The sequence below is a fragment of the Electrophorus electricus genome, chromosome 12 (genome assembly GCF_013358815.1).
Source record: "Electrophorus electricus isolate fEleEle1 chromosome 12, fEleEle1.pri, whole genome shotgun sequence".
Classification (NCBI taxonomy): Eukaryota; Metazoa; Chordata; class Actinopteri; order Gymnotiformes; family Gymnotidae; genus Electrophorus; species Electrophorus electricus.
The window spans coordinates 3,544,967-3,565,094 of record NC_049546.1 but is presented as its reverse complement, the minus strand read 5'-3'; the positions used below and the strand labels follow the sequence as shown (position 1 = coordinate 3,565,094).

The 20,128-nt window shown below is 42.0% G+C and overlaps 1 protein-coding gene across 2 annotated transcripts; it reads left to right on the top strand.

Annotated features, from left to right (window-relative positions):
* The first annotated feature begins 168 nt into the window (after positions 1-168).
* On the top strand, positions 169-19,740 carry tmtc3 (transmembrane O-mannosyltransferase targeting cadherins 3). Of its 2 annotated transcripts, none has more exons than XM_027019658.2 (14): positions 169-233; positions 1,701-1,914; positions 2,327-2,545; positions 5,170-5,269; positions 7,081-7,196; positions 8,233-8,405; positions 9,507-9,759; positions 12,188-12,336; positions 12,541-12,661; positions 12,809-12,920; positions 13,501-13,604; positions 14,721-14,890; positions 15,553-15,779; positions 16,581-19,740. In XM_027019658.2, the coding sequence occupies exons 2-14, from the start codon at positions 1,723-1,725 to the stop codon at positions 17,456-17,458; spliced, it is 2,814 nt and encodes a 937-aa protein (XP_026875459.2). In that variant the 5' UTR covers positions 169-233; positions 1,701-1,722; the 3' UTR covers positions 17,459-19,740. The 2 variants fall into 2 exon arrangements, with proteins under 2 accessions (XP_026875459.2, XP_026875458.2); XM_027019657.2 differs by lacking the exon at positions 169-233 and adding an exon at positions 248-926.
* Positions 19,741-20,128: the final 388 nt, after the last annotated feature.

Here is a 20,128-nt window from a genome sequence, read left to right as displayed (position 1 = left end):
ACACAGGTCAAAAAAAGCTAGGCAATTGTGTGGCCCACATAAATGACAGAGGGTGTGATATCTCTTCCACTACAGCTGGCTATCTACAATTCTAGCTAGCACTTCGGTACGAGAGCAAATGAATAACTGCTAGCTGGCTAGCTAGCGAACGAGCTTGCCCGTTAGTGAGTAAAGATGACAATACATGAATTCCACAATTTGAGAACCAGGATAGACGATCGCGAACTAAAAAGGTTAGTCAGCCGAACTGATGATTTTATAACTAGCTAATTAGAGAATTCATTATAGTTTTATAAAATGTCGATATCTTTAGCAAAAGCGTTGAGGGACTCTGGCATTTATAGCAAAGTTATAATGGACTAAGATACTGCCAACAATTAAGATAGCTAGCTACTTTAATACACTTAAATGAAGTTTAACGTTTGGACGTTATCATTTGCTTGTAATTAACAAAATAACTAGCAAACGCTAGCAATAGTTAACTAGCTAACAGGTTCTTACGTGCCAGCTTCTCGCGCTGTTGCTAGGCTACCACTGAAAACAGTCGTATTCCACATATTGCAAGGCTCGTATTTACGACATCTCGTAAATCTGTTAGCTACCAACTTCTCAAATTTATTGAGGTTTCAGCAATAACGCCTCTTTCAAAAACGTTCACATTTTAAATAGGAAACAATTTACTTCTTTCCAATGTTGCCGCTTAATGAATAGCGCATCTGCACAAAAAATTTCCAACTGGCGAGGTAGAGTTGCGCTTACTTTTGTGACCCGGAAACTATATTTGTCCCTCAACTGAAAAAAATGTTAGCTAGTTAGCTACCTAGCATGACAATCCCGGCGTCGTTATCAAATAAAACTTTGTCGTCCGCCTAAAATATATAAACTACACGGTCTCTTTCCGAATAGTTTCCTAAAGATATGACAAGGTGAGTTTTAAACATGCCATGAAGTCTTTTCCAAACAGCTTATTTGAACAAGTTTTCTTCATGGGCCGTTTGTAGTACTTAACTAGCTGTTCCAGCCTTCCCTTTTATACAGCTGGATGAATTGTCTTGATTGAGCCAATCGCTCAGTTAAAAACCTCTTGAGATTATGACTAGTTGGATAACATTAATAGCGTGTTAAGATGAAAACATAATACGTTAACCAGTTTTAAAAATATTTACGGGTGGATAAGTTAACGCTTAAAATGGATTAATTAATATGCAGGCTGCATTTGTCAAATACGTACCAGTAGTTTAGATAGTAATGAGTTGTATTTTTTTTCAGCAAACTTGTCTTTATACTAGTCTAACTTAAAATGCATTGTGAATATTTTTAGTACGATTTCGTTTTCTTAAATGACACCGAGCTGCCCCTTAAAATCTAAAATGATATTTTGGGTGCCTGTATTTCAAAATATCAAGTTATGACAAGGTCAGTTCCGAATATGGAAAGTTCATTGTCACCAATTATACACCCTGTAGAACTCAGGCTTTGAACCAGTCTTGTTTCTAATTTGATAACTGAATCTTGTTTGGGTACTTAATTTCAAACCAGCTATTGACTATGCATTTAGCAGTAATAAAGCATGTGTGTGAAGCTGAAACATGGCATTATTATTTGTACAATTTATTAAAGCCTTGATTGATATTGTAAGTTTGTCCCTTGAGTAGATGACTTGATTTTCACATGGGGAATCTGTTTTCTCATGTCTACAGTGCTCAATGAGGTCTCATATCAATGATGGCTGTAGTGTCATGGAAGGAGACGAGTCTACTGACTGGACTGGTGGTGTGCTGCTACTGGAACAGTCTGTTGTGTGGCTTTGTATTTGATGATGTTTCTGCCATCTTGGATAACAAGGACCTTCGTCCATCTACGCCTATTAGGAACCTGTTTCTCAATGATTTTTGGGGGACCCCTATGTCAGAGGTAGAATACTCGCAAAAGTTACTTGTTAAATGACCATCTAGATTTCTGGGTTGTGATTTAATGAAAAAAAGGCTTTAAATGAGTTTTGACCTGTAGCCTGTCAGCTAGGGTGTGTTTTTACTTTCAATCAAAATAACATCACAAATATATTCATGAGCACATGTCAGATTTTAATAAATTTGCGAAGTGAAGATGTGGTCCATGTCAAGATCTTATTGTTCATTGTTAACCTACCTTCAGAACTAATTTAATGTTAGCCCCTTAGTTATTATTGTGATGCTTCAGATGACTAACATGCTGTGCCACATGTTTAAAGCTTGTGGTCAAAACTAGACCAAGCAGGCCAACAGGTTGTGTATTGTAGGCTGGAGCACTTTTGTATGATTCTGCTCGCCAATGTCTTTCCGCGCAGGAGAGGAGCCATAAATCCTACCGGCCGCTCACTGTCCTCACCTTCCGGTTCAACTACCTGCTGAGTGAGCTGCGGCCTGCCTCCTACCACATGCTCAACGTGGTCCTGCATGCTGCCGTCTGTGTCCTCTTCCTGCGTCTCTGCCGGCTGCTCCTGGACCACACGACCAGCCTGGTGGCAGCACTGCTGTTCGCGGTGCACCCCGTCCACACAGAGGCGGTGGGTACAGTGTGTGTATAGAGATCTATATATAAACACCCATCTAGTATATGTTCATACATACGCACACGCAGAAAGCCTATGTACAGATAATATGTACGTATCTAGAGGAGGTGACTCAAACGATGGATTTAAAGGGGAAAATGTCAGAATTTTGAAGTTATTAGAACTATAGGTATTAGAACTAGTTTGCAGGCTACACCTCAGTTCTTTATGGACATTCCAGTCAGGAAATGCTGAGACAGACTCATAGTTGTGCTAATTACAAATTTTTGCTAAGATGGTGAGAAATGTATTGTAAAAAAAAGTTTTGGTATGTTTTTTGTATGTGTAAAATGTTGAAAAATTGTGATGATAGAACACTAAATAACAGACAATGCAGTGATTTGTGGTTGAAATATCAGACATCCAGCTAATTAATAATAGAATTGGAAAAAATCTCACGGATGCCTTTTCTGAAGCAATGTGGCCGCTTTTGAAAGAGGTAAAATAGTACCTAAATTTCTGAGACAAAAGTCATAGAAATGTGACAGCTAATGTGTGAAGAAGAGCTAGCAGTACTAAAACCCAAATGAGGATAAAAGCCACAGAAGTGGGATCCTTCAGCTGGTTTATCAGCTGGATAGCACAACAAAGTCACCTTGGCTTAATGTGCACTACTACTGGGTGTTCCTGTAAAAAAAAAAAAACTATTAAAATGTATTTAACCAATTTAAACCATTTTCCAGCGAGATATATTCATTGTAAATATTGTTTTAAACAATGAAGATTGCTGGAAAAAATAAACTTTTGGTAAATAGTTTCACCTCAGTTAGGTGTTGTTTTTTTTGTATCTGCTAAAAAATGTTGAAAGGTGTCTGCACTTTATTTATGTTTATGCTGTTCTGTTGATTTATAGCTGTGATTTTAATCAATAGTGTGTGGATCAAAAGTGGTCACCTTGCATTTTGATTTTTAGATGTAAAATTCTAATGTAAAATTTCATAATTGTTAGAATTCATTCATCCCTCTCAAGCTGTCCCGACCCTGAGGTGGTAAATCAGCTCCACGCCATTTTACCGCCACAGTCAGGATGAGGTCGGCATAGAGTGTTCTGTTTTCTACCAAAATGATACTTTTCATCACTTTTCTCATCCGTCTGCAGAACACTGTTCGAGTGGTGATGAGGAACATGCAGGTGTTGTCTAGTAAACTAGAAGTGTGCGGCAGTGGTTGTTTTTTTGCAAAGTAGTGGTTTGTTAACATCTTCATTGTCTTGCACTCCTTAAGTGGATGTCTTATTTGTGCTTCGCTGTCTCACTGGGGTTCTGTGTCATTTTTCATTTTTGTCTTTTCCCCCATCCACTCTTATTCTTTTCCCCTTTGCTTACTGTGTACGCAAAATGAACTCGACAGGAACTGAGCTTTACCAGAACCAAAGTATGCTTTCTAAAACTCAAAAGAAAGATGGTGTTTTAGTGAACAATTTACCTTATTGAGTGGCGAAGGCATGGACTTCATTTGCTAGGGTTGTTCTTTTTCCTGAATGCTCTGATAAAGGCTAGCCTGTGTGTTATATTTGTGTCATTGGATGAGTCGTTTTCCGCCTCTGCACAAAACTGGCTTTAGCTGCAGACGTGACGTGCCCACAAGCCTGGTGGAGTCTGGAAGCTGTCTGCCTAAATTAATCTAGACTTCCTTTTGTGAGAATACACAGACAGAACGGCATTGTGTTCAAGACTCCCTCTGTGTGTGTGTGTGTGTGTGTGTGTGTGTGTGTGTGTGTGTGTGTGTGTGTGTGTGTGTGTGTGTGTGTGTGTGTGTGTGTGTGTGTGTGTGTATGTTTGGAAGCTTGCCTTTCACTGAGCAGAGGGCCGAGTGCTATAATGCATTTGTCGTAAATAAATAAATTGCATCATCTAATAGTGGAAAGGAGTCTTGTCATCATTCCTATTGCAACTATTGGTGTAATTTAGTTATAGATTGGACTGGGCATCTGCATATGTTTAACTGTCTTTGAGGAGCAGCCTCTTGTCGTTGCCGTTGCAGGCACTTCCATGTGGTGGCAGTAAGAGATGGCGTGTTGTCTGACTCATTAATGTGGATTGTTGGGCATATAGCCAAAACCCTTTTGAAATCTTGTGGTTTTGTATGGTGAACTTTTTAAATTTACCCGCTTGCTTTTTGTCATGTATCTGCTTTTAACTTGGCCTTTGTTCAAATTTTGGATTATGGCTACTGCATTGAAATAAGTAAAGAAATATGAATATTTCTTTTCAACAAAGAAAGTGCAATATTTCTTACATTTCCCTTCACCCATCCGTGATCATCTGCTCCCCTTCATCTATTAGCTATTGTCACAAACAGGAATTCTACAACCTTGTTGTTTGTTGTTTGGGTGGGTTTGTTTTTTTTTTGTTTTTTGGTATGCAGACTCAGCAGAAAATTTGGTTGTTGCATGTGGCCTATGTTCTTGCCAGTGGCATTCCAATCAGAATAGTTATTTGTAATTTACAATGTATCGATCCTCTTTATGGCATGCAACCAGTCTGCAGATGGAATTCCAATCTGTTTTCCTTGCTAGTGTCCAGCGCTTGCTGTGTGAAGAAGAAAAATGCCCCTTGACATTTCCCTTTGTCTCCCAGGTTACAGGCGTGGTGGGCCGAGCTGAGCTGCTGTCTTCTATCTTTCTGTTGGCTGCCTTCCTGGCCTACACCGAGTCGAAAGGCGCGGAGCACTCCGTGGGTGAGTGCTCTTGTCTTCCGTCTCCAGCAAGCAGGGCCGTGCATGAACGTGTGCGTGCCTGCTGGTGCAGGTTCACGCTGCACAGTGCAGTCAGAGCTCCACACAGGCTCGGTAACACCTCCCAAGCCTAAGGAGTGGGAAGACTGAGTACCTAAGATCACACTTCAGATGTCAAATTTGCATGCTTTGTTTTGGCTCCCTTGGATATCTTGTATTTTTGCTACAATGATGAACGCACTCTCTGCACATGATAGTAAATTATTTTGGTAAACCATATCTTTATTGTCGAGTACAAATTATAACAGAGGTGTTGGGGAGTACAGCATTGTGCACATTTATATGCAAAGTGTTATTTAAACCCCTTCCAGGATCAGGAACCCCTAATCAGGATCAAACACATGTTCAAGCACGTGAATATTGTCTTTTTCTAGGAAACCATCAAATAAATACCAAACCTTTCAGTTCAGGAGCCTGTTAACTGGAAGTAGTAGTAGTAGTAGTAGTAGTAGTAAAAAAAAATGTTAAATAAGTGGGTTTTGTCTCCAGTTGCAGTACAGCCCTAAGAGAAAGTGTGTGGGCAGATGTATGCTTTTCATGTCTGGCTTGTTGTAAACATGTCATAACAGAGAACCTGTAAAAATTAGCGAGGCTAATGCTTAGGGTTCAAGCTGCTTTTCTATGGTTCTGGCTTGAAGATGCTTTCAGAAGTCATGCATAAATGTTTTTCTGAAAGAGTTTTTTTTTTTTTTTTTTTGCTCATAATTGGTGTGTTCATGTGTTGTTGTTGTTTTTTTTTTTGTTTTTTTTTAAGCCAGTTCATGTTTTTATACCAGGCTCTGTTCTAAGATAAACAATAAGATCATCTAAATTTGTGGGGTGAATATTCATTTGCTGATTGTTTCTGCTATGATGCTTTTAGAAAATGAGGTCCAGTGCTGTGGTGCTGTACTACTGTCCCAATACATGTGGGACGTGTGCAGAAGTGTCGCTGTGCCGCAGCTGCCAGCACTCATGCTGAATCGTAACGAGTAGCGACACTGACCTTCCCTTTCAGCCAAACATCATGGGTTGTGGTTCTCTGTAACTGGTGAAAATAAGAAAAGGCATTTAAAAAAATTAAATAGACAAATGTTTGTAATGAAACAGCTAACCACTAGTAACCAAATTGTGTTTTGACAGGTTCAGTAAGTCCACCCCCAAAAATTGGTTTTGTTTTGATAATGCATGATCAAAATGGTTTGGCACATCCAGTTGGTTAAGTTTAAAAATCAGTATATACAAGTATACTTTCTGTTCTATCTTTTCATCTTTTTTTATCTCGGTGTTGGTTATGGATGCTTTTTACACATCACATCCGTGAAAAGACTTCTCTTTTGGAAGTATTTCATAATAGTTTCTTTATCTCTGCATCTTATTGAGATAAACGTTACTTTGTTGTCTCTTTTTTTTTTTTTTTTTTTTTTTTTTTTAAGAAGTAAACCATTCTGGAGAATCCCTGTCTGATTAAATTACAACCATTCTCAAATAATTTTGGCCTGAAAGAAAACCCAGGATATTCACCCCAGCTGTTAGCAGAAATATTGAAAATGTCATCCTTTAGAATAGTGCAACACACGCAAATACAAATTCTGCAAAATCCTGTGTTTGGCAATTAAATATTAGCACTTATGAACATCTTCATGTGGACCCCCCCCCCCCCGGGTCAAGAACCCAGTGATAGACTGGCAGATGAGGTTCTGGTGATGAGTACAAAATGGCCAGTCACCACATTTGATTGTTTTTATTTTTGTTTTTTGGTGTGTTTTTTTTAGCATGGAGCCCCATGGTTTTGACGGTGTTTCTCGTAGCGATTGCAACATTGTGCAAGGAGCAGGGCATTACCGTCATTGGGATCTGTTGCGTCTACGAGGTGTTTGTTGCCCAGGGGGTAAGACTATCCACCTTCGATGCCGTTTTTCCAGCAATTATACTGTTTAATCCACATTATAAAGCCGAGATCCTAACTTGATGTTTCTTTGAAACCCTGAGGAATGGGTACTTTTGACCTAAATCAGCAGTATTTGCTTAAAAATTCTGTGTGATTAAACCCTGAAGGTTGCATGTTTTTAGTTTTAGGTCTTTTGATGAATGCTTGATGCTGATTTTCTTATTGAGATTCTGCTGCTTTTTGCCAGTGACAAGTTTAGGATTCCATGTTTCCAATAGCTGTAGTAAGCCTGTTTCTGAGACAAAGTGAATTTGCATGTGACAGCTGCTTATCTCCAGGGTAAATCACTTGCTCTGCAGGTAATTAAAAGGGCAAATGGCTGGCTGACACAGATCACTCCTCAGCAGGCAAGTCTGCTGTTGTTGCTCATTGTATTTGTCTGCCTTAATTGCACCTTACCATTTTCAGTGATCCACACTGTCATCAATAGTCAGACTCCACACCCGACAGTGTGCGCCCCCACTCTGGAAAGCCTGTGAGTGTCCTGGGGCTGTTCATTACGGGGCTTTAGTTTTTCTTAGCCACACTGGGGCCTTGTCTTCTACTCGCAGTCCACCGTGCCTTTTTGGTTATGTAATTGGGCTGCATTTTACATAACGGGCCCCATTGTAATCCTCTTATGCTCAGCAGCTGCTGAAGGGAGTGAGAATAAAGTAGGCAGCTAGTGGAGAGCCTTCAGAGCCTGTGGCTCTTGGCCTCAAAAGGGGACACACTTAACCCCAAGTCTCAACGGCTCCGCTCTCCCTGCGTCTCAAGTGCTGCCTGTACCAGACCAGTCGTGAGCACCAATGTGGATTCCGTCCAGAGCCTGACTCTCTTGATAACGTATGGGTTGCATGCCGAGTGATTGGTTTACTTACAGCCATTTTTTTTTCGAGGTATTTAAAAAATAATAATTGTATGTGCCTCTCTCTCTCTCTCGCTCTCTCTCTGTACATCTCTGCCTGTCTGCCTCCATGTCTGTGTGCGTGGGCAGTTCACCTTGCCCATGCTGGCTGAGACAGTGGTGCAGGTGTTGCGGGGTAAGGGCGGCTTCTCTCACACCCTGCTGCAGACCCTCCTCAAGCTGGTGGTGCTCATCATCAGCACACTGCTGCTGGTCGTCGTGCGAGTGCAGGTCATCCAGTCGCAGCTCCCCGTCTTCACCAGGTGAGTTGACACTGGCTTTCACAGCTCCCCCCTGTGCAAAAGGGGAGTCACCACACATCCACACTGAAACATGCGTGAGACTAAGGTGGAGCAGCCACCTCATTACTTACAGTGGTGCAGTAAAGTCGTAGTAAATCCTTTTTCAGAGTCAGATAAGAATAAATCTGCCTCAGGTCCTAAAGAAATGGGATCTGTGGCACTGATGTCTGCTTCAAGCACTTGGAACAGATCCTCTGAAATATGTGCAGTCTTATCTGGACATTTGAATGACATTTGAAAGGTGCATCAGCACAGCCATCTCTGGCACTGGCTGTGTCATGGGGCCTGCAGCAGACTGTAAAGCCACATCCTCAGCAAGGCTGTGACTCTGTGACTCCCCACTACCACAGTAAATTGAGATTAGAGAGGAGACGTCCTGTGGATTTGTCAAGGAAGTCATCTCTAATTCCTAGATGTAATTCACATATGGCCTCCAGGCCTAGGGAGGACTCTTATCAGACAAATCTCTGGAGATGTGATACACTGGATTTGCATAGCTTTTTGTGTATTTAGTCCCTAAATTCTATTATGAAATATTTTGGAAGACTTGAAATGTTATAACCAAAACTTCGCAGCCATCAAATAAAGGGCATTTTAGTGGCATATGTGTGTGTACTTCTTGGAAAACAGCCTTATTGCAAAAGCCTCATTGAGAAAATGTTGAGCCTTTGGCAAATATTCATATCACCTTTTGGAATTCTTTCCGTTGGAGGGTACCGCTTTATTTCCTTAGAGTATGCACATCTTTGCAGTTTAAATAAGAAGCCACATTCTCTCAAGCATCATTGTTTTAAGGGCTATCTTGTAATGGACAGATACAGCTCCCTCACAATTTATGGATGCATGATTGTTCTGGATATGTGACTTGATTATGAACAACATATTCATGTTTTTGGGGTGGTACTTGCTTGCTTCAGGTCAAGGTAGTCATGGACTGAATTCAAAGTAACTTGTAGCCTCTATTAAAGGAGCCCTACAGCTTCTGAAGATCTCTCCCAGGAGTTTTCTTAGGGCCATTGCATGACTGTAGGAACTCATCAGACCTGCATCTGCTCTGTCCAGGTTTGATAACCCAGCAGCGGTCAGCACCACGCCTACCAGACAGCTGACCTTCAACTACCTGTTGCCCGTGAATGGCTGGCTCCTTCTCAACCCCTCCGAGCTTTGCTGTGACTGGACCATGGGCACCATCCCTCTGGTGGAGACCTTGTTGGACCTGCGCAACCTGGCAACCCTGGCTTTCTACACACTGCTCAGCCTGCTGGCCTATCACAGCCTACGCCACACCCACAGCTCTGCCAAAATCGTTGTCATGGTAAGGCTTCAAATATCAATATTGTGGTGTTAAAGGGGCTCATAACTTCACTGTCTCACAGTGGATAGCTTTGGCCCTTTGGCCCTCAGTATTACAGAAATCAAGGACTTATCACACAGTCAAAGCGACACTTTGAATCAGTAATACCCATAACAGCATGCCTTCACTGTTGTCAGTTGCTCAGGCAGCAGTCGTTCCTTGCATGGTGAATTGGACCGTGTAGGCCTGTACCCTCAGGAGTTTGAATTTAAGGTGGTATTTAAGGTGCTATGGAAAAATAGCCTGCTGCTGTCTTGGTCACAGTTTTTAGGGACAGGGCCGGTTTTTGTTTGGCACTTTTTGCCCCCACCCTGTTCTACTGGTATCTGACATTTTCATGAACATATCAGAATGAATATGTAATATTTTATAATGGATTTTCTTGCTTTTTTATTTTCTTCCTTTCAAGTAATTCCCCACTTTGTAATGACTATTAGCTGCATCTGGGCTGGGGAAAAGCATTTTAGACTGTTCCCACATAAATGTTAATGGATTTGCCCCTTGACAGTTTGGGGGGGGGGGGGGAGGGACTTCTGGAAGCTGCTTAATCGTTGCATTTCTTCTGTGCTGATATATAGGTTTCTCCCTCAGTCAGTTTTCCAGCTTTTTGTATTTGCCATTAGTACAGTCTGTGAATCAAATGGATTTTCTTGCTTTGCATTCAAGAAATAGCCGTTTTTGTTTTTCTTTTCCATTTCCTATGTTGTTGGGGTTATTTTCATCTGATATTCCATCTACACTGTTGGCCACATATGTTTGGTCTTTAACAGCTTCCTTGCTTGCAGAAGTTCAGAATGTCACTGCTCTGGGCTCAACGTGTGTGTTCGGAAGAGGGGGAAAAAACCCCTAAGTTCTGTTTTTTGTTAATTGTGTATCTCTCTCGCTCTCTGGAGTCTGCAGGGTTTGGTGAACTTTCTCAGTCTGCTGGCAGTAGCTGTCCCTTTGAGACAGCCTGACCACAAATCATCTTTATTGGAAAAGGCATAAAACGTTTGCGGTGGCCTGTGCTTTTTACACACAACGAGCAGGTCAACCTGTTTTGGTTTTCCCTGCATCATTCATTCTCCATAAACATGAAACATTACCTATCATTTAAACCATTGGGCCATTGTCACATAATATGGCTCTTGTTGGACCCATGGTGTGACACGCAGCTTGCAAATTTTTCCTAAAGGCAGATAAAAGCTTTAACAAGACAACTATGTCTTTTATCTGGGCTGCTCTTGGCTAGACAAACAGAGTGGTTGGGGTGACGATGAAGTTGTTTGCTCCTTTGCACCTATGTGTGTTTCGGCTCTGCCCAGTCCATCTTTCAAAAGCACCTCCTGATGGTCTTGTATATAGTGTTCCTTTGAAGCCTTTGCCAGAACTAATCTTGCTGTTCACTTTTAAGACAACATCCCCAGTTATGGGAAATGTACATGTCAGAATTCCATTTAGCACCCTATGGTTGAATAATCTTATAAATTTAGTAAAATTGCAGAATGAACTTGCGCTGTTTGTAAAAGGTGAGGCTTGCTGTAGATAGACATAACAGAACGGGCTATTTCTCAAATCAAATATCACATAAGAGTGCACAGTGGATAGCTTTGGCCCTTGAGGCAATCAGCATTACAGAAACCAAGGATTTATCACACTGTCAAAGGGACACTTTGAATCAATAACACCCATAATCCTAGCACCACGAACTATTGGCCTGGCTTTCATTGTGTAAGAGAGTTATATTTATGTGCAGGGTCTGACAAAAGACAATGTTTGAAGAGAACTGCAGTGACGTTCTTTTTTTTTCCCGTTAAGTAAAGTACATGTGGTTTATACTGGGAGAGGATCTCGTGCAACCTTGTGCACATTCTTGTGCATAGGTCTCCACCCTCCCATTTAGGGTCATCTGATTTGGTTGGGTTTGCTCTGAGATTAGTTGTCCTCATGGACCAAGGTTTCAGACAAAGCTGTGCCATAAAAATGGCAGAGTGGAGTGATTAGCACTGAACATGGCACACAGTTGAACCTGAACAATGAGAATATTTTCCTGCATCACTGCACACAGCTAAAGCCTTATTTTGTGGCCCATTGCACTTGAGAGCCACTTCTCAGCCTGAACCCCGATTTGATTCAAGACTGATTGGAGTTTCCACTTCCTTTCAATAGGCTACAAAGGCTAGGGTAATTTTTGTTGGCCTCTAATCTAGTGCCAGCATGTAAAGCAGCCCTCCTTCTGGTGGCTGTTTTATGTGTGTTATAAATGTGGTTTATATTTGCCACTCAACGACATGAAGGGTTACCTTCAAATATATGATGACAGCAGCATATGTCTAGCTCATGCGTACTGTTAGGCGTACTCGTGCGTACTCATGCTGCCTTGTGTCCTGCCTCTGGTGTGCTCACGCAGGCTCTCTCTCTGATGGTCCTGCCATTTGTCCCGGCCTCCAACCTCTTCTTCCCGGTGGGCTTTGTGGTGGCTGAGCGAGTGCTCTACGTGCCCAGCATGGGTTTCTGCGTGCTGGTGGCTCACGGCTTCAAGAGCCTGTCCTTAAGATGGTAAACTTTCACACACTCTCTTGCTTGCTCTCACTTTTGCTCCCCATTTCCCCACCCCCGCCATCAAGCTTTTTTTATTTTATTTTTTTATTTTGCAGTGCCTCGCAAATCCTGGATCTTTTTGAGGCACTCTTTAGATCATAAATAACTTTGCAATATTATACCTTTAAAGCATCTGATTGACAAATACCTGTTGTTTTGTAGGGGCCTAAAGAGAATCTCCTGGATCTTCATGGGGGTTCTTCTAATGATGCATGCTGTGAAGACATTCAACAGAACCTGGGACTGGGAGTCGGAGTACACACTATTCACTTCTGCTTTAAAAGTATGAAGAAACATGGGTCACAAATAACATCATATCTACATATCAGCTGGCACATGTTCATACTTAAAGAACACCCAATTTCCCAGTAATAATAACAGCTTTTCATATCCCGGAGTACCCTCATGTGTCAAAATTGTCTCTTTTTAGGTAAACAGGAACAATGCTAAGCTTTGGAATAATGTTGGCCATGCTCTGGAAAACCAAAATAATTATGAGAGGGCTCTGAGATATTTCCTTCAGGCCACAAGAGTACAACCAGGTATGATTCATAATGCCATCTTCTCTCACAGGCTTCTCTCTAGTATTAGAAAAGCATGTCAGCCACATTGGCTTTGAAGGTCATGTCCACAGCACTTTGACCCCCATTGGGTGTATTCTTAAGATTTTCCGCAACCTCGTTACAGGTCGAGGATATCCTGGAACACAGTTATCTTCATGTGTCATTTTTCTTCTAATATTTTAATTAAAATGGCTTCAGTCCAGTGTAAAGGCAAGAGAAGATTCTTCGAAAACAATTGTGGGGTTATTGGTTTCAAACATTGTGGTAATACCCTTAGTTTGTTGGTCAACAACTCCCTGGTGCATGCAATTGGATAGTGACTTGTCTGAACCAAATGATCAGAGATCAAGGTATTCCAAATCATCTTTCACTCTAATGGTTGGTCAAGTTCTGTACACCTTCTGAAGTGCTTCACTGGTATGATTGCCATATCTTTATCAGATGTTGCATTTCTTTCATCTGTATATCGGACTCGTCCTTTGATTTCCCAAATGTGGGAATTGGAAATAAAACAGGAATGTCATGAATTTTGAAAAAAATGTCCCTGTCCCTTTTAAAGATGATATTGGAGCCCATATGAATGTTGGAAGAACATACAAGAACCTCAATCGATCCAAAGAGGCTGAAGAGGCATATCTGGTTGCCAAATCTCTCATGCCGCAGGTACGAGACTTCCACACAACCCTGAGGGTAACTTGTTTTTGCAGAAAGTAATCCAATTAGGTTGTGAACTTCACTGGAAGTTGAATTACAGTTGTTTTAGAGAATAGTTTTTTTTTTTTTAAAGATTTATTCATAAACCTCTAGGATTAAAGCAGATAAATGCTAGTGTTTCCTCAACTCCTGGTTAATATTTTAATGGTTGTGTCAAATCGTGACTGTCCTTTAGAAAAGTTACTTAAAATGCAAATGTAACTTTTGAATGTATTGAAATCACAATAAAGCAAATTAAATTATGAATTTAAGAGGCTATTTATGAGAAAAAAAAATGTTAACAAGCTAAATCTTCATTTGCCAACAAAATATTCTTTTAGAATATTCAATGACATTCGCAGAAGTGAGTGCTGACCAGGTGCTTGGCATCAACACATGACAAACAACAAAATTTTTAGCCAAAATAAATAATGGTTTTGCTCTTTCTTAGTTGTGAAATGCAGCCTCACGGAAATCAGGCTTAAAGGAGTGGGAGAGCTATTTAGACACAGTAACAACAACAGTGTTGGAGCAGTGCTAATGTAATTGATTACGTTTCCTCTCTTTTGACAACAACAGGCATGTCTTTGTTCCAGAGTTAATGTCATTGACCTCTTAGTGATCTACAGCCACTGTTTCACCATGTTTATGCTAGTGAAGAACGTCTCTAAATAAACTTTATGGCAGTGCTCTCGAATTCCGGTGTTGGAGGTCCGCTGCGCTATAACCTCTAGTACAGAATCAGCCTGAAACAAGAGAAGGAACATGCATACCCGAGAACCTTATTTCAGTTTGCGTATGACCTAAAGTTATATTTGCAGGCTCACTTGGCTAAAATGAGCCCAATAGTAGAAGAAAGAGGATGAGGTAGGGAAATGAAATCTTAGAAATGTAACTTATTTTTATGAGTACAGAATAGTGGGAGGAAGTAGCCTGAAGCTCCGCATCGAGGTCATTAGAATGACGTATGCAGAACAAGCTGATTTTCATCTTTGTTTTTCACATTTGTGCACTTATTCAACTTGCAGTGTCTGCCAGCTTGTCTGTAACGTCTGAATAAACAAACAAAACCCTTTGGTATGCCAGATAATTCCAGGAAAGAAGTATGCTACTCGTGTGGCCCCTAACCACCTGAACGTCTATATCAACCTGGCCAACCTGATCCGTGCCAACGACTCGCGTCTGGAGGAAGCCGACCAGCTCTACAGGCAGGCCATTAGCATGAGGCCTGACTTCAAACAGGCGTACATCAGCAGGCAAGTTGCTCCGGCCTGCTTACAAACTGCCATCTATACAAGAATAGTTATTGAATCACAAATTTCGCCTCCTTTTCTTAATAGGAGATTTGTTGATAAAAGGTTTAATAATTTAATATTCATACATAAGCCAGGTAATTGCCTCTAATGAACAACTGATCTCATTTGTTGATCATGGGAAGTCATGCCCCACCCGTAACCTTCAGAATGATTTTAAAGGCTTAACATTCATCAGTGGTTCTTTGGAGTCTAGGCAGTCTATGTGCTCATGGCCATGTGTAGGCATGCAAATATGACTTTATTCTTTAACTCCCTGCTTTGTTGGGCAGGCTTTTACAAAGCCTCTTCTAACAACAAGGTCACGATAGTTGTACATATTGTATATTACATTATGCTTACATGAGCATTTAAATCCTTAATATTGGTCATCTGGGATTTATTGTTTGGATATTTGATTTTGTAATACAGAGCTGAACCTTTTTTTTATTTGTTTTACATTTTTTTTGTTACTAAACTTATTTTAAGTCTAAACCTGTGGTCAATGCATTATTAATTGAAGTTTCTAGATCACAGAAAGGGCTGGCAGAAGCAGCTTGGACCGCCGAAGTCTGACACTGTTATGTGTATCTGAGAAGTGATCTTTCTCTTTGTACTACATGCAGAGGAGAGCTCCTTTTGAAGATGAATAAACCCAGTGAGGCCAGGGATACCTACCTGCGGGCATTAGAGTTGGATCGTACCAATGCTGACCTGTGGTACAACCTGGCCATCGTCAACATTGAGATGAAAGAACCCTCTGAAGCCCTGAGGAACTTTAACCGTGCACTCGACCTGAACCCTCGGCACAAACTTGCCCTTTTCAACTCTGCTCTTCTCATGCAGGAATCTGGTGGGTGAGACTGAGAACAATGAAGCTAATTAAAGATCTTCTGCAATGATAAATGTCCCAGCAAGCTTGATACCAGTGAAATGGTAGAAACCTTAGATATGTTGAAGGAAGAGATAACCAAGATGCATTGACTCACATGCTTTCACATTACTGGGAGTAAGATTTTATTTATTTATTTATTTTAAAAAACATGTTAGGATGTCCTGAGTCTTATAATTATGTTCAGGTATGTCTGTGTGCTAAGTACAGGTAATGCTGCATGCGACCCCTCACCTATCTTATATAAACTCTAATCACATGTTTTCCTGCCTTGGAATGCTGCCTATTGATCCAGCAGTAGTAACACAAATCTAAATTGTGGTTCAACGGCTCAGAAGTGCATGCCTCTTTGTGAAGGGCTGAAAAGCTGGATGGATGTATATGTTTTAGGGAGCTTTAGCTTTCATGACTTTGTCATTTGCTCTGCATTCACACACCCACACTGCCGTAATGCAAATAACGAGAAAACAACGGCTCTTTTGTCTGTTGGTTTACATGAGTTTGATTTGCACCGCTTTCTTTTCATTCTTTTGGGAGTTGTGTGGGCAGGATCTGGAATGATCACTGTAAATATTTACTATGTAAATTTGCCAAACATTGGCTTACAAACCTGTGTTGCTGTGGCAAAAGTGGAATTAAAGTATGTAGCCTTTTATACCTTCTGTGACCACCGTTGTCACGGATTACTGAAATAATGGGTAGGTTTGCTATATGAATTAATCATGAGGGTTTAAGCACTTAGCTCATGTTCCTGTGTTGCAGGCGAGGCCAGACTTCGGCCCGAAGCCAACCGGCGGTTCCTCACATACATAAAGGAGGAGCCAGATGATGCTAATGGCTACTTCAACCTGGGCATGCTGGCCATGGACGCCAACGAGAATGAGGAGGCGGAACGTTGGATGCGGCAGGCCATCCGGCTGCAGCCGGGCTTCCGCAGTGCCCTCTTCAACCTGGCACTGCTCTTCTCACAGTGGGGGCGTGAGCTGGACGCGCTGCCCGTGCTCGACGAGCTCCTGCAGCACCACCCCGGGCACATCAAAGGCCTCATCCTGAAGGGCGACATCCTGATGAACCACCACAAGGACACGCGTGGTGCACGGGCCTGCTTCGAGCGCATCCTGCGCACTGACCCAGCCAATGTGCAGGCCAAACACAACCTGTGTGTGGTGCACTTCGAGGAGCGCGACTTGCCTGGTGCCGAGCGCTGCCTGGAGGAGACGCTGGCCCTGGCACCCAACGAGGAGTACGTGCGCCGCCACCTCGCCATCGTCCGTGGCAAGATGGCAGCCGCGAACGCTGCCGGCCAGCCACTGGGGCCAGCAGATGGCACCGTGCTCGCCAATGAGCGCCAGTCACAGGGGAAGGGCCGCGGAGAGGAAGAGGAAGAGGAGGACGACGAAGAGCGGCCAGCCAAGGCAGGAACAGGGGAAGGGGCTGGGAGAGAGAAGAATTTGCGGAAATCCTCCCCCGCTGATGGCTCTCACAGCCCCGCCCAGGTCCAGGACGCGAGGCTGGACGCAAGCCAGGCTGAAAAGCGGACTAAGAACAAATCCACAAAAGAGATTAAAGACATAGAAAAAAAACGAGAGGCAGCCTTGAAAAGACTGGAGGAGATTGAGCGTATACTAAGCAGTGATTAACCTTTCTGTTTACCTGACGAGCTCCTTTTCTCCGGTCATTTGAAGCACAGGGAAAAGGCTCACTGGGTTTCCAAACAAGACATTGTTTATGCATGTGTGTAGACTCCAAGAAGACCTTGTTTATGTGTATAAAAACTCTGAGAGGAAGCTGTGCTTTGTTTGTTTGTTTGGGTTTTTTTTGCTGTTTGTTTTATTTATGTTTATTGTTACTGTATGGGGTACACAATTCTTATGGCTTGAATCAAGAAAGCCTTAATTGTGTGAACTCAGTGTGGCAGTAGAAAAAAAAACAGAAAATAATATACTGCTTTTTTTTTAGTTGGAAATTCCTGGCTGCAGAAATTTTTCAGTGATGGTGTGTGGGGGTTTGTTTTTTGGTTTGTTGTTGTTGTTGTTGTTGTTTGGTGTTGGTTGGTTGTTGTTTTTTTAAATCACTGGATCATTTTTTTTTATCTTGGAAGACTATTAATATTTGTCAATAACGGGCAGTGGAATCAGGGTCACAGACAATTGCAGGAAGTGTGTGCATGGAGGGCCCAGTGTGGGCAGGGTGCTTAAGGCCTCCTCTGTCCTGCCACTGGCCCCACACACTCTGCCTGGTTTCCTTTCCAGTGGCGTTTCCTCACTGCGGCCTCGCCTGCTGTTTTGTCTCGTGCCTCACATGGCCACACCTCCTGGTATGGAGGCTTTAATTCTACCGCCCTGACATCATCGAGCACGTTCATCTCACCGCCGTTCGGGGTCAGCTCCCCTGGCTAGTCGGCCTCCACCCCTGCCGGCCTGAGTGTTTGCCTCCGGGCTACAACGAGCAGCCTGCGTGCCTCTCTGATCCTGTGTCACTGGCTTTCACAGAGCTGTCATACCTCGGCGGTAGTCCCTTTGACTGGGGTGTTATGGCCTTGGTTTCACAGGGCTTGCTCCTGTTGCTTTGTTCTTGCTGCTCACATCAAACAGGAACTCATAATGAGGCACTGAGGGAGAACCAATCATCTTCCATTTTGATGTGTGTAAATACTCCAGAACACTTTCATCTTTGAGGCTTGTGACTTTCAGGTACTGTAGTTATTCAGAGACCAGCAGGTGAATAGGTAATAATTGGTATGCAGAGAAAGAGAAGAGAACATTAGGGTTGTGTGTGTGTTGGATCTTTTTGGAATCATTTATTGATTAAAATGTCTTGTTTGTTTGTTTGTTTTGTTTTTTCTTTTAATGTTATAAAGCACTGTATATTGCAGAACAGACAATGACTTCTTAATGGACTTGAACAGTGGAGACCTGCACTCTTGATCTCCTGTTCACACCCACAGCCTCTCACTAAAGTAGACAGTAGATCCAAACTGACATTGCTTATAGTTCATCCACATCATTTTCCCTGGTCTTTCACTGTCATTCATATCTGTCCATTAGTAAATGCTGTGAATATTTTTGCACAGTGTTAACAGTAAAGCTTGGTTTGGGTTGCCATTCTGTCTAAAGCAGCAAAGCAGTACCTGATGGTCCTGTAAGTGCTTGACACCCCAGAGAGCAAGGTGTGTACACAGACGTTCATCCACTAACACTAATGATACCAGAGGCCTCTCTGCACTGCATGTCTGTAGCACATTCTGGACTGGGCTTTCTCTTGCCACATTGAAACATCACGGGTAATAAATCCACTTGGAGCTGTACAGAGAATGACGTGCACTAAGGCTCACATTCAGACTATTATCCTTTGGTGAAGGGCCAACGTTAAAATGTTTCATGTGAAATACCCTGCTACTGTATCCATAATGCACCCTGACAGTAGCTTATTGGCTATTTTTTTGCCAGTGTACTAAAATAATTTTAAATTGATTTGTACTCTGTTTATTATATGCACAGTTGCTGCAGTATTAACCATGTCATGTCATGTCATTGATCGTATTGCGCACCAATTAGCTCTAAAGCCAATCGGCAGACATAAAAAGGCTACCAGTCATATTTTAACTCCCCTTACCTAAGGGTGACACCTGGGAATGTGTGCTTTTTGTCAGTAAACATGTTTAGTGCCTCCTTTAAGGATGCCCTGCCCCAGAGTTCTAAAACAATGGCCTCACTTACTGCTGTGCTGTCACTGAAACCACTATTTTGTGTGTGTGTGTGTGTGTTGTTGGGGTTGGTGCTTGGTTTTTTTTGTTTGTTTGTTTGTTTGTTTGTTTTTTAATCAAAAGTGATTTAACACTTTTACTTTCACTTGTAATCCAGAGTGTCATTGGTGTCTGAGCCTACATATTTCCTCAATAAAAAATATTTACAGGAATGCACACTAAAGTGTCACTTTTTGGCTCTCCCTGTTAGGAAGGGCAGGTCAGTCCGTGTGTCAATGAATAAATGGTGCGTTGGGAAAGACACTCTGGGTGCACTCCGTGTGCTTGTGTGTTTGCCTGCAAAGTGACGCCTTAGCTTCATTCAGCTGAGTGACGAGTGCAATGTGTTGATTTAAGTGTGCTCAGAAGTCTGAGAGCAACTTTCAGGAAGTGGCTCAGAGCCAGTATGACTACATCTGGGTTGCACGTTTTAAGGTTCACTCTAAAACATGTTTCCATGAATGAAAATTATAGAAAACATTGTCCAAAGCTGACTGAATCTGTCACATTTTTCTTTTAAAATGTAACAACATTTCCAAGTAATCCCTTGCCTCATTTCAAGTGC

Bases quoted from the DNA above. Each gene is read 5' to 3' on its own strand.
- tmtc3 (XM_027019658.2), top strand. From the start codon at position 1,723: ATGATGGCTGTAGTGTCATGGAAGGAGACGAGTCTACTGACTGGACTG. The intron at 1,915-2,326 runs GTAGAATACTCG...CTTTCCGCGCAG, and splicing joins GGGGGACCCCTATGTCAGAG to GAGAGGAGCCATAAATCCTA. The intron at 12,921-13,500 runs GTATGATTCATA...TCCCTTTTAAAG, and splicing joins GGCCACAAGAGTACAACCAG to ATGATATTGGAGCCCATATG.